We start from the raw sequence: 14,185 nt of genomic DNA on the forward strand, positions 1-14,185 counted from the left end.
CAAGCATTTCATGTATCTTTTTTCTAGCCAGCAAAAGATATATAAAAGTGTTCATAAAAGTAGGCATTATCACCACTGTAATTTCCAAATGATTTATATTATTTTATAGGTCTGTCTTTGGAATGCTTGTTTTTGATCTTGACTTTGCACATTAAGTAACAACATGTTCCTAGTGACAGGAAAAGTAGATGTCTGACCCACCTCCATTAAAGTACAGAGCAAAGTAGGAATTTTGGCAGAAGTTTTGCAGCCAGAAAATAATTCAAGAAGTTAATAAAGACAGAGAGGGTTTTTTTTCTGTAAAGGGGTTCAGTTCCTGGCCGTAAGGAGACTGTTGCACAATACAAGCCTCTCTGTTTCCTCTGTCCAGCTCTCAAATGTGTTCAGCCTTTACAAATTCCAGGAGCTTTAAGTTTGTCGTTCTAAACAGAGTTGCCAACGTTTCCCAACTTTATCATTTGGAAGGACTATAGTGAAGAAAAGTGAGCTAGCCTACCCTTATTTCATGCACAACATGCTAATATATAGCAATATATCAGTACTCTGATGTTATCTTGCTCCTAAGCATCCGTGGCAGTTACTGGCTAGATATTACAACTAGCTCGTACGGTATGTACGAGCATATGATTGGCAGTATGATTCTCAGGTATGCTGAACTGTTCTGATCTATTGAGCAGAACCAGTCAAAATTCCAGCTACTTTTTTTCTTTGAAGGATCTGTGCCAAAAAGCAGTAAAAGCACATTTCTTAAAAAGTGATTTTAGAAGGAGAGAGAGGGGGAACATATCTTCCTTTCCATAAAAATCCTTAAGTCCTAAAGAGCATTTAAAATTTCTGGAAAAAAGTGCTAGTAGTTACTAATGGCCATTAAGAAAAAGTCAGATTTAGAAACAGAACCTTTAACCATGTTTTTACTTCAGATTCGAGACAATCAGCCTTCCTGTTGCTAAACAGCTAGAGTTAAGTTTATTAAGTAATAAACAAGCTATTAATTTTAATTATGTAGTTGAGCTTTTTGTATCCAAAGCGTTTTAGATGTATCCAAAGCATTTTTGATATATGGAACTTTAGTCTTTCAAAGTTGGTGTCGCTATGGCATGCTTTTTCGAGGGTACTCAAAGAGGTGATAGATAACAGGAATCTAGAAAGCTCCTACTGAAAAGAGTTTTAAGTGAAGAAGATACTGATAAAAATTTATTTCACTGTACTTGTCAAGTAAAACTTTTGTTATGGAGCCTGAGTTTTGTGCATACTCCGAGCAACAGTAGTTGTATAACCGAGCAATGGTACAGGTGATTCCCTGGTGCTTGCAGACCACAAAATGATCGGATGCTTTCATTCCAATTTCTGTCAACCACGTTACCTTAATAGTGACATTATACTACAGTTGCCATAAACTAGTTTCTAATAGACTCCATATTATGGATAAATATTGAATGAGATGAGCTGCTGCTTCTGGAGATGTATCTTATAGGCCATAATTTCAGTTCTGTTTACAGCACAATAAGGGGAAGCAATGGTGTTACTGTATGATTASACTTTGCATTATGTACAACACTCCACTCAGTTGTATTACTTAAGGGAGTTCTTTGTATTTCCCATATTAAGTAAAGAATAAATAAATAAATAAATAATACATTTTGAAGCTTTTGGTTAAAAAATTTAAGGATGATTAGTATAGTTTAATAGATACAAGGTTTTATTAATTGCAAATGCTGTGCATAGCAGATGTGCTAAGTTAATGCTAAGTTCTTCATAGAGTGAGAAAATCCTTATATTTTTATAAAAACTCTCCAAATCAGTTAAAAAAATGTGCTGGCCACTTACATTAGGTRCCAGCTTGTATTTTTGTTAGCATCCAGAAATTCAGTTAAAGAGGTAGAAAGTCCAGCGATCTTTTTTGCCAAATCTTGGTGGACTAAATGTTACAAATCTGAAATTACTGGAGCAAGGGAGAACACATATGCGCCCATTGTGAACTGCAGAAGTCTAATCATTTTGGTATTTTTTTTCTGCTACCTGTTTGGATCTGTAACATGGTGATGTTCTTCCTGAGTGATTCACTATAGAAATAATTAATTTGATGAAACACCTATTGTCACGTGGCAACCTGGTTCCTCAGACTGATTATACTCGCAGACTACTTATCATTCTTGCTCCCCATACAGTTATTCAGAGTGAACAGGAGAGAAATATAAATTACTATAATTTCTTGCTATCATTCACCCTCTTTTTCCATCTGCTAAACTTGGAAAATGCATTTGAGACTGTTGTGGGTATTATGGAGACAGTAATAGCATTATGTGGAGATAATCACAGCCTCAGAGGTGTGCATCCACTTTTGACTTTGATCTGGAGGGTTGACAGCTTTCTGTCATCCTGACAAAGTTCAGTTCTTCTCTATTTATGTGCTTTTTACTATACTGAAATATATTTTGTTTACTTATGGTACTCTAAAAACATGATTTTTTCAGAGCAATTACTCTGTTACAATTACTTTTTTTTTTCTTTTTAATTGCAGTTGTTTCTTATCCTTATTGCTGGTAGCTGCCGTCGTTTGGAAAATCAAACAAACCTGTTGGGCTTCTCGACGGAGAGAGGTATCAGTGACTTTAAGATTATTGTAGTGACTTAAACTTTTCAATAGATTGAGAGCTTTGATTGACAATCACACCTACCCTTTGTCCTGTATGAACAATTTAGATCTACCTCTAAACATACTTTTTATTGGCTGGACTTTTATGGAAGAAAGGAGGAAGAAAGCCTATTTCTTTTCCCTGTTAAAAATTACAGAAATCACAGAACTAAATTGCAGAAAGCTGAGTTGTCTTTCTAGAGGAATGTAACTCTCTCAAATACTCTCACAATAATACCGCAAAAATATTGGTAAGTAAAATGACGACAGAGAATCATAGTGTACCATCTCAAACTTGGAAGCTATTCAATGCTCTTATTATTTGCAACTGTTACAACAGTCTTGTTGTAAGTACTCATTGAAACATATAGTAGGAAACAGCCCTCTGCAAAGTGTTTATGATTTGTTTTGTTTTGTCTGCCTTTTCATCAATTTTTTTAATTCTAAGCAAAATTCTAGCTCTATTGATATGAGTAATTTTGTCTTTAAAACCATGGTACTGTTGAAGCTCTTCAGTAAATACTCATATAGAAAGTCACCTTATTCTTTTGTAGTGTAAATCGGTATAGCTTCTTTGGAAAATTTGGCTGAAATATTTGTTCTTCTCAGTTTAACAACTGATTAAACTTAGATGAGATTAAACTCAGATTTGTGTTTAGTGCTGTATGTAAACAGCATGATTCAGACAACATATATTGATATTCATCCTATTTAATTTTATTCTTTTAAATCAGATGAATAGTTGTCACATACTGCATTTTTCCCTTGAAGAATCTGATCTTGATAATTTTAGGAAATGACATTTCTTGGCTAGTAACATGATCTAAATTTTAAGAAAATAAAGCAAGCCAAGTCTTTCTGTAATGAATTAATTTTTCTTAGTGTACTGGCACTCTGACTATATAAATAATTTTTTTTTAACTGAAGATCTACAATGAATTTATGAATGTTTTAAAAGTATTAGGTGGTAGCTCATTTACCAGTTTCTTTCCCTGGAATTATAGCATATTCATGGCCAGGCTTAGCTTTGAACTGATGCTACAGAGAAAGATGTATATTACTATAGTTTTTTTATTTTTTTATTCACATGAATATTATTAAGCATATTCTCCCCCAAAGGGCAAGTGCTCATATATCATTATTGCTTGCCAAATACAGATGCAAGTTACTTTAAACCACAGTATTTTTCAACTGATTAATATTTCATTTGAATTTGCCTCCGTATTTAATTCTCTAAGGATAGTGTGGTGCACCATTGTACTGTAGTGATATGCAGCAATTCTTTGATTTCACTTCTCATGTTGATCAGATGATGTTTTTGACATGTTTAAAACAAATCTGAACTACCTGAGTACAGATTTAGGAGGAGGAGTCTGTTTTCTATCATTACACTCCTAGATATTTGAAAAATAGTGGGTTTTTTTAATGTAGTCTTTAGGGATTTTGAAACATGTTGTCATAGGAAAAGTTTTTAGAAACTTTCCGAAGTTTTGTTTTCCTGATGTCTTAGGAAGTATCTCTAAGGTTGTATGAAAGCTTATACAAGCTGACTCATAAATACAACATAAATATAAATTACTTTCTTTGGAAGAGCAAAATAGAAATACTTGGAGGCTCTCTCAAAATTTTCAGAGATCTATGTGTCAGTGCTGATCACTGATTTTCCTTGACTATAGCTAGAGAAATTTAGTTGTCGCTCATTTGGAAATGTCTCTTGTTTAGTTTCAAAATGATAGAACTATGTATTTCTACATATTGTAAATRAGATATAAAACAATACCTAGAGTACATAAATGTTTACGTACTGCATGTTAATTGGATTGTAAATTGTAAATTTTTGTAATTGTAAATGTTTCTGCAAATGGCATTTATTTCTATTCCCTTGCTGCACATCAATGCCAGTCATATCAAATGTAAGTTTTTGATAACACTCCATATAATGTTCTCCTTTATCTAGGTCAGCAGAAGTTGGTTTTGTAGGCAGCACATATTTTGGAATGAAGTGCTGCAAATAAATTGTATAAATAACATACTAATAGAAGGCCATCTATCATTGACAAGAATTCTGAAGCATCTACTGCTAAACCCACCCATTTAGACTGATGAGCTTTCCATTTCTTTCATCACACTTGAAACACAGGAATGTTTGACTTTTTAGGTGCTACCTTCATTATGGACATGACCTACCCTGAGACAAGAAATATAACAAGAAGATAAACAAAAATGGAAAACGATGTTAATAGCTATTCATCATTATTGTTCATCTCAGTCTGTTTTTCCCAAGAGAAGGAGAACCTTGCTGTCCAGTTCTTGTGATCTTTTAGTAATGGATTTTATCAGGCTGTTGAGGTAATCATATGAGTTTTTGAAGTATTCACAGGATTTTGTGGGTAGCTAAAAATTCAGAACATCATCCTGTTTTGCCTTCTGACCTGAATGCTTGGCTAAATTTGATTATTGCTGATTGCAGATTGAATGTAGCATGGCATCAGTCCAGCTACTTGCTTGAGCAAGAGTAAGCTTTTTGCATTATATAGCAGGACTGTCTACATTTTCCCACAGATTTAGAAAATTTCCTTCCAATTCCTTTCCTAATTTTTTGCCCATTGGACAAAGATTTGCCTTCAGCTGTTCAGAGTAGTCCCCAGGTCTTGCTGAGAGGTTCACTTGAATTTAGGATCTATTATGTAAATGGGTAAGAAGCAGGAAGACTGCTGTCTGTTAAGATGTACTTTATCTAAGGTTTTTTGAACATCTTTTTATACTTTAACTCCTACCTGAACTTCTCTTCTTCCTTCCTCACTTCTGAGAAAGTAAGAAACAGCAGATAGACTTTCTCTCACCTTATACCTTCAATGTTATTCATCTTGTGCATTGAAAGAAAATAGTATCAAATGAGTATCAAATAAGTATTATTTCTTTTATTTCATGATTCGAAAAAAATCAATGAAACATTGAAAAGGAGAACATGAAGAACCTCCTGCCTGGCATCGCTTGACCCCTCAGTATTTAGAAAATGTTTATAAGGAAGGCTGAAGCAGGATAGTGAAATATTGCTCATCTGAGAGAGCTTGGCCCGTGAAAGGAATAATACAGCATATTAGCAGATGATTTCCCAAGCGTTACTCTTATGGCATTATCCTGCTTGTGAAACAAACCTGAAGGAATTGGGAACATTCTTCGGGGTACCAAACCCCAAAGCTCTATTTGAAGAGGAGGATAAAATTTGCAAACGTGTAAGAATAAACAGAAGATGAATATATTCATTTGTCAAATAAATTTAAAGAGTTCCTAAGTACTGGAGGTTTAGAAACAGCAAAGTGTTTTTTTAGAACAGTCTTGTATTGCATAAAATATTAGATATGTACTCTAGGTTTTGATCTTTCATCCTTCTTTTCTTTCGTTTTCCTCTAAAGACTTACAAATCTTTCTACCAATACCTCTCTCAGTGAAATTTCAGCTGTTAGTTCACAAGATGAAAAACTGTGAGCTGTCATTTTCTCCCAAAAGGTTTGTTAGGCCCCTCTCGTATTTTATACCCAGAACTCACCAAGAGCCCATCTATGACATTTCAATCTGACCCTCTGTTTTCCTTATTTATATAAAAAAGAAGTATCACCTAGATTCACTAAATAAGGAAATTGAAGAGAACATATATTGTCCCTACATCTTTCATATCTAAAGTAGTCATTCAATCTTTTTTGAGAATGGATACAAGAGGATTTGTTCATAGATCATATTACGAAAAGCTTGACAGGTTGCCTGACAGTTTTGTAGCGGCTCAAAGGTTTTGTCCCATGAACTATTTCCAGTTGAATGACACCACACTGTGGATAGAATTTTCATCCAAAGCTTTCCTATTAATAGGAAACATTTCTGTTTCCTCACAGGATTACAGTGAGGTCACTCACAAAGCTCATACAGATGGGATTAGAAACCGCGCAGCTTCTAGTTATGTCCTTCATAAGGTTAAACAGTTGCTGATGAGATAACCCCTGTACTGTAGTTCAGCTAGTTGTTTTAAAGAATTGTTACTTCTAATCTAGAAACACGCAATCACTGATGTTGACATATCATATGTTTGCCATCATTGACAGACATATCCTTCCTCCCCACGCACAGTCACACATAAAATGCACTCATGTACTAGTACCTGTGTCTGTGTGTGCATTGGTTCAGCTGATAAATTTAAAATGCAAGTGTACATTCTTTTTTACGTATTCTTATAATTACACACTAGAAAGAGCTTATGTAGCTTAAAAAGATGACTTAAAATCTTATTTTCTCATGTAATACACTATAAGGCTCTTGAGAAATGAAGAAATAATGCACAATTGCACATTTATGTAAAAGTGTTTGAAAGCATGGTATTATAAGTGTAAAGTGCTTGCCTAACTTTGAAGGTTAATATCATTCCTTTATTGGAATTTTCATATTTATATATAGCATTTCATTATACAGTCAGCTGTGCACCATTTGCCTGTCTGAAAGAATAGCGTACACAAGCATAAAAACATGAGACTGTAGAGAATGCTCTGCTTATGCAGTGTGTGGGTGCCACACAACTTATTGCTTCATTTTATTAGATAAGCTTATGTTTGTTTCAAAAAATAACCTTTCTAATTTTAATTTTAATATCAAGGTAGTTTTATTCTCCTGAATATTCAAAGATTCTTAAAAACACACAAATGAAACTGAAGTAGACTATTTAATAGCAGTAACAATTCATGTAATAGCTCTAAGCTCATTTCTATGGTAACCCTAATAAGAACAAGAAAGTTCACTTACGTCGATTGTGTTAATGAATGTAGGCAATATATGGATTCCAGTTAGAGCTATATTGCTGTATATTGTAAGGACAGTTGCATTTTTAAGCTGTTCCTTTTATAAAAGACAGTAATGGCTTTYGGTATATTTAGTAGGGTTTATGGAACATGTTTATCATAGGAAAATTAATATACTTGAAAAATAATGTATTCTTGAATACCAAACAAAGGAATAAAAAGAATACTTTCTTATATCTGCATATTTTAATATGGGCAAGGGAACACCAATGGTAGATGCAGAGAGTTGAAGAAATATTCATACCTCTAATTAAAGTACTCAATTGCATAATGTTATTAATGTGTGCAGGTTTCTGCAGGATTATACATTTTATATTTAAAAGTTGTGAACCTTTGATAGCACTTTTTCTTTGTGGCTTCTTGTCTGTTGCTTAGCAAATATCTTACAAGTCTATATGTGCTTATTCTTAGACTGTGATCCCACTGAAGTCAAAGGAGCTATTCATAGGGCCAGAATCTTAACTTGTTATATTGCTCTAGCTCTTTTGAAATCGATATAGCTGTGACTGCTTATATCAACTGAGGAGCTAGTTTTACTGAGGATAACTCAGGCATTTATTTTAGCCTAACTTTTTCTGCATCTCCTCCAATCTAAAATTCAGGTTCCTTGCTGAATGAACCTCTCAAGGGATATATGCCTAGTTAGCACACTAGATCTTGTGTCAAGGCTCCCTCTGCAGTCAGGCACCTCCAAAGAGCAACTTGTTTGTTCCAATTTTGGCAGTGTTCACTTTTGTGCACTGATTTACTTCTGTGGGACTGACTTCTTGTTGACTATATAAATAACCCTCATTTTGACTCATTAATCAAAACTCCTATATTGAGAGTTAATCTTTTCTATAATTGTGTGAAATTGAGGTCGTATTTATAATACTGTCATTTCCTAATAATAAGCATCTTATTAATTCCTGTATTAGCACTGTTCAAGTCATACTTATTCCCTATAATGAAAAATATGAAGTAGTGCCAATGACGTATTTGATATCCTGTTGGAAAGAGTAATCTTTTGCAGGGGATGAGTTAAACAGTTCTAATACAGAAATCTCAAAAAAATGCATTTTTAGGATGTTTCCATGAATAATTTTCATATGATCAGGAACATGAGATTGAAAGGTTCATCACTCTCAGAGATGTCTGCAGGCATTTATCCCAGGATTTAATCCTAGCTGTTTTATATCCACAGCTTTATAGTAAGCCGACCACAACCTTAGCAGGTATACTTGACCCAAGTCTTCTTTTTTTGGGCCCACATGGTTCTAAGGTTCTAAGCCGTATTTTGGTGCATGTGCATGTGTGTTTTGTTGTTGAATGCCGTAGAACATGGCACGCTCTCAGTATGGGTGTGATATGTAGACTCTGGATCTACTGATTTGCTTCAAAAGACAGCTCAAAGGTGGACTAATACATGTGCATTGTTGGCAGGCAAAAGCCCAGCTGTCATAAGCATTGGCCAATCCTATTCCTTCTCTGCCTCACATCATGATCAGCATTAAAGTTTGGCACACCAGCTGGGCTTTCAAGAGAGTGAAGTAATAGTTGTACAGAATGAACACTTTCTTCCTTTTAGTTCTAGTTCTAGCCAATTCTGAGGGCAAAATATGAGGAGGAAGGTAGAGAAAAACCCCAGAAGCCAAGTTATCCATGAAGGAAAAATTTTCTTTGTAAAAGCCACATGCAGCCACTGGAAACCTTGATGCGTGAGGCAAGTATGTTGTAAGAGAAAAACTGATGATCTGGTTTCCTTTGAAGACCTTCCCTTCCATAAGTTTATCAGTTTCATCTTAAAGCCATCCAACCTGAAGGAGCATTGAAGAACATAGTACGATAATTTCTTCAGTCTCTTAAAGTTGTCCTTCTTTAGAAACTATAGAGCTATATCATTTTCTTACGTATTGTACTGCCAGATACTTTGGCAGTATAGCCTTTTCCTCAGTATTTCTCATTTGTTTGGGTTTTTAAAATTACTACTGAAAAAATCTGTAGGGTGAAAACAGATAAAGAGTTGAATTTTGGCTTCTCTTTTTCTGGTTACCAAGTTTGGAACAGAAACAAATAAAACCAAATCAGCTATTCAAAGATGTACAACTAGGCTATGAAAATTTTCTCCTTGCTCAAGAGGGATTTGGGCCTCTCTTTCTCAAATGAAATACATATACTAAGAAAATATATTTTCTTACACAAGTGCATCCAAAAGACGTAGGAAATGAGTGTGTCGAGACAGAATACCCAGTTTTAGCTGAGGCATTTATGTAGGTTGCTAACTGGTTAGTCTGTTTCTTCATTCCATGAGAGTTTGGAAGGTCATAGATCACAACAGGTTATGCAAGGAAAATTATGTTGACTCCTTCTTTTAAAAACAAGCAAGTTTAAATGAGGGAATGTATAAACTAGGTAGGTGTTTTGATTATATCTGTGTATTGCCAGGAGAAAAAAAGTTCATTCTTACATTTGCTTAGTGTGGTTAATCTGAAGAACCTCAAAAGGGCAAAATCAAAATAAATTAATTTCATTTTATATATGATTCCTAGGTCTACATATAGAAGGAGACATAGATGTAGTTATTAATGATGATACTTTTATTAGAAGTACTTTAATAGTTGTGGAACTCTCTTCAATATAATTTATTATCAAATTTTGCATTCATAAAGATTAGAATAAAATGCTACTGGAAATAATATTAGTGTTATAATGCACTCTATTAATTCCTGCTATCAGTCACAGACCTGAACAAATCTTTGTAGGTGTACTAGGTTAAGCTTTCAGGCTAACAAGAGAGAAAAATTAAGAGAAAGGGGGAACTGGACAAATGAAAAAGACTGCCAAAAGCAACTGGCCACTTGGCAGAGCCTAAGGAGACATTAAGCTGCATGTCCTGAAAGGTTTCCATGGGACTAGTTGTAAACACAGGAGCATTAGGAGATTTTTTAGCAAACTACCTGTCAGCAAAAAGCAGCAGTGAGAAATCCTTACTGGGGCCCTGGGAAGAAGCCAGCTAGCTTCTTTTGAATTTCTGAGAAGAAAAACTGCTTGCTGCTATTTATTTCCATAGAGTTAAGGGAAACAGGATGTTGAATATGTTCTTTGTAAGTAAAGAGGATTACGCTAAAGCAGATGACTCATTTTTGTCTCTTAACAAAAACGAAAGAGCAGGTGTTGAAGTCTGGCCCAAAGTGGCAAGGCTATTCTTTGCAGTAATATTTCCTCTGAGCTTGCAATACAGTGTCAATTTTTTGTCCCCTACTCAAATAAACATCCAAGCAACCTCACCTCCTCAAAAACCCTGTAAGAAAGGAGTGAGTGGATTTAGGAATAAAGAGCCAAAATACTTAGAAACTTGGAAGAACTCTGCTGTGAAGAGATTGAATAGAGTAGAGGAGATTCACCTGGGACAGAGGAAGCATAAAGGAAACAAAAAACCAGGGCAGGGAGGCAGCTCAGAGTCTGTGCCTGGAAGAAATGTGTAATTTTTTCTCTCCTCCTCCTTTCTTCCTTTGCATGGAAAGGAAKAATAATAAAGCCATGTTTATTTACAGTTGATTTTAATGATGTCTTCTAAAAAATTATATTAATTCATGAGGACAATAATTTTGATTATTAGTCATATAAGGGACATTTGCTAGTAGTCTGTAGACAGCTGATGCCAATATGATTGAAATTCTTTTAAAAAGTGGAGCCGCTTTCACAAATATCCAGCTTGTTACTGTAAATGCATCAATATTTGCTTAGTGCTATTTCTGTATGCAGGAAATTGTTGGGGTTGCCACAGGAATATTAGCAGCAAGTCAGGTGATTTAAAAGGCCATTCCTTAGCAGCCCATGTTCTGAAAGGTTTCGAGAATCCTGGCAAAGTGAAATTGTAGCTGTTTTGAGAAAACGTCAGACAGTTTAGCATATTCTGGAGTATATGCAGTTTTGCTGACAAATATATGTGAAGCAAGTGGATCATATTTGAAAAAAATGAAATAGAATGTTAGTGTGATACAGTAGGAATTCTCTAATCATATTATTTCATGTCAAATAAATAATGACTTTGGGGATTTATCCTTTAATACGACAATTCATTTAAGCAGAAATAACACTACCAAAACATCAATTAATATTATAYCATTAATTCCACTCTCAATTTCTCCCTTTTTAAGATTAGTATTTTATTATGTTTTCCTTAAAATAAAATTCTGCTCAAGTGTGATCTTCCATGAGTACCAATTATTTCGTGTTACACTTCCACCCTTTGTAGAATGGGCGCATATATCAGATGAATACAGTTATGATTTTTATACTTGATAGAATAATTAAAAATTTGATTTCCAAATAGTCTTTAAATTGTCATTTGTACATGCAGTGTTATTCTAACATTGTGGAAAGTATTAAATATAATATTTTCAGAATAAATAAAAGGTAGTTCTTAAAAACGAGTAAAATATATCTATAATGTATTTTCAGAGTTGATTTTTAGATACATTTCTGTAGGTGTGCAGTTGAATAGCAGTAAAGCATGATTCATGCCATGACTAGATCTATTTCAAAATGTTTATGTTTCAGTGTAGCCAGCATGGATAGTGCAGGCCTTCTAGAGTAATCACAAATCACATTGCCTTTTTTTTTTTTTTTTTTTTTCAGTGAATGCTGATAAAATAGTCAATTATAATTTCTTTCTGGGGGAAAAAAAAAAGTTTTGAGGGCACTGAAATTGCCTGTACTTCAACTACTTCTTGCTAAGGTCAAAGCTTAATACATTTCAAATGCAAAGGGAATGCAATAACCAATGGAGATGTATTTATGTGTATATATATGTATACTTGTACATATATATATGTGTGTCTGTATGTGTATATATGTGTGTATATGCTTATTTCTTGAGGAACCCATAAATACAAAGTATACAGTAGAACTTCGGGCTAAAAAAATGTCTTTAGATGAAAGTTTCAACACATTCTACAAAATTTAAGAGCAGTTATTTTTTCTCAAGCATATAATGATATGATTATCCTTTCTGGAGCTATGGTTTTTATTGCTCCTACAGTTCACATACAATAGTTGAGAGTTAATGTGAGCTAGTATAAATGAAGCTCATTACATTTATATTCAACAGATAATTAATAATTAACATATAACCTTTGGCTTTCCTTTCATCTTCAAGTATTGACAGAAGTCACATAAAATCACATAGTATGTGTGGAAAGAATGCTTTGAAATGCAAAATTGAATTAAAATTAATGTAATGTTATTTTAGGACAGTTGTGTAGTTGCAAAAGTACTGTAGGGAATACGAATGTTTGAACAGATCATTATTTTTATCCATCCTAGTCTTTATACACAAGCCATTTTTAGAAAACAGTGTGATATTTTGGATGGGATTTATTGGATTCAGTGCACCATTACAGGCAGTTAAATTGCAACATCAGTGAATTACTCTAGGCTGTTTTACCAATCAGTTGAAACACAGGTAATTCATAAAAATGAAACTGCAGTGGACTTTGTAGCTTGAGTTTTTTCAGCTTTCATATGTTCCTCATAAATTTTGAAAATCCCGGTTAATTAGGCTTATCATACATAAATAGCTATAGTTTCTTAGTCTTTTATATTTGTGCGGCCATAGTTTGAAATGCAACTGTGGAGGAGGCAGGCAGGCAGGCAGGGAATAACATGACCCAGGGAGCAGAAACTTGGATTTGAAAGACTGTCATTTGCTTACTGATGTGCATTTGCAAATTGATTCACCACTTAGGCCGTCAGTTTCCCCATCTGTAGAACTGAATCAGTGATATGGCTCATCTTTATTTGCTTCTAATTTAAGATGCTGTTGAGTGAGGGGGACTTTCTTGCTTTCTTCTCCAATAATCCTGCTTGTCCTTAGACAGCTTATTTAGGCAACTGTCTGTTTAGGCAGGAAAAGTGAGTGAAATAGGCACTGAATTGTTCTCTTTATTATTGTCTGGGTGCTTTCCTACTAATTAGATATACAAAAAGTTGTGAAATGCAGTCCATTATTTTAATGTATTATACTTGATAGATGTTTCAGTATTTGATAAAATACTTTGTGAAACAATGAAGCCTTTCGTATGTTTCATTTTCATTTTAATTAAAACCAATCATCTATTTCTCAGATTTTTATGCTTTCTGATTATGTACAAGACTGGTTGTGCACTGCTCTTTGCTTGCCATAATCATCTATACCTTCACAAAGTTAAGGAAAAATATTTCCAGAAGATAGTGGAAACATGTTACAAAAACACCATACAAAAGTATGTAACCCAGAGAGTCCAAAATAGTATTGAATCAGCATTCTGTGATACTAATCCTAAGGAGCATTCTATAATCCATATATGTAATCTAAAAGAATTGTATTTTAATCAAGCTAAAGGAATGGCTTATAATATGAAGATCAACTGAATCAAATAGTGTGAAGATGATATATACGGGAGAGAGACTGATGATCTAATGACCCTTCTAGCTTCCAATGGCATCAATTCTGTTAACAGTTAGCTATAGTTAATTTTCAAATACGTAATTAATGTACATGCAGCTAAAAATGATGCCCAGAATTTTGTTGGAGCTTGATTCTTTTACCTGGCATCTRTAAGACTGGTATTTCGTTCGGAAATCTTAATGTTTACAGCTGCTTAGTGCATACAGTTCTGAATCTTGATGAATGCAAGTGTCTGACACTCTTCATTTTGCTGTAATAGTTTAGCAGTATCCATTA

General features: G+C 34.1%; 1 protein-coding gene across 9 annotated transcripts in view; it reads left to right on the forward strand.

Moving 5' to 3' along the window:
• Positions 1 to 14,185, forward strand: part of ATRNL1 (attractin like 1) — a 515,292-nt gene that overhangs the window by 278,527 nt on the left and 222,580 nt on the right. For all 9 annotated transcript variants that reach the window (XM_085319057.1, XM_085319058.1, XM_085319066.1 and 6 more), the window contains one exon: positions 2,522 to 2,600. In XM_085319057.1, the coding sequence (XP_085175183.1) occupies positions 2,522 to 2,600 (79 nt within the window). The remainder of the gene's footprint in view (positions 1 to 2,521; positions 2,601 to 14,185) is intronic.

Source organism: Rhea americana, unplaced genomic scaffold, assembly GCF_003343005.1.
Source record: "Rhea americana isolate MKP2758 unplaced genomic scaffold, rheAme1 scaffold_57, whole genome shotgun sequence".
Lineage (NCBI taxonomy): Eukaryota > Metazoa > Chordata > Aves > Rheiformes > Rheidae > Rhea > Rhea americana.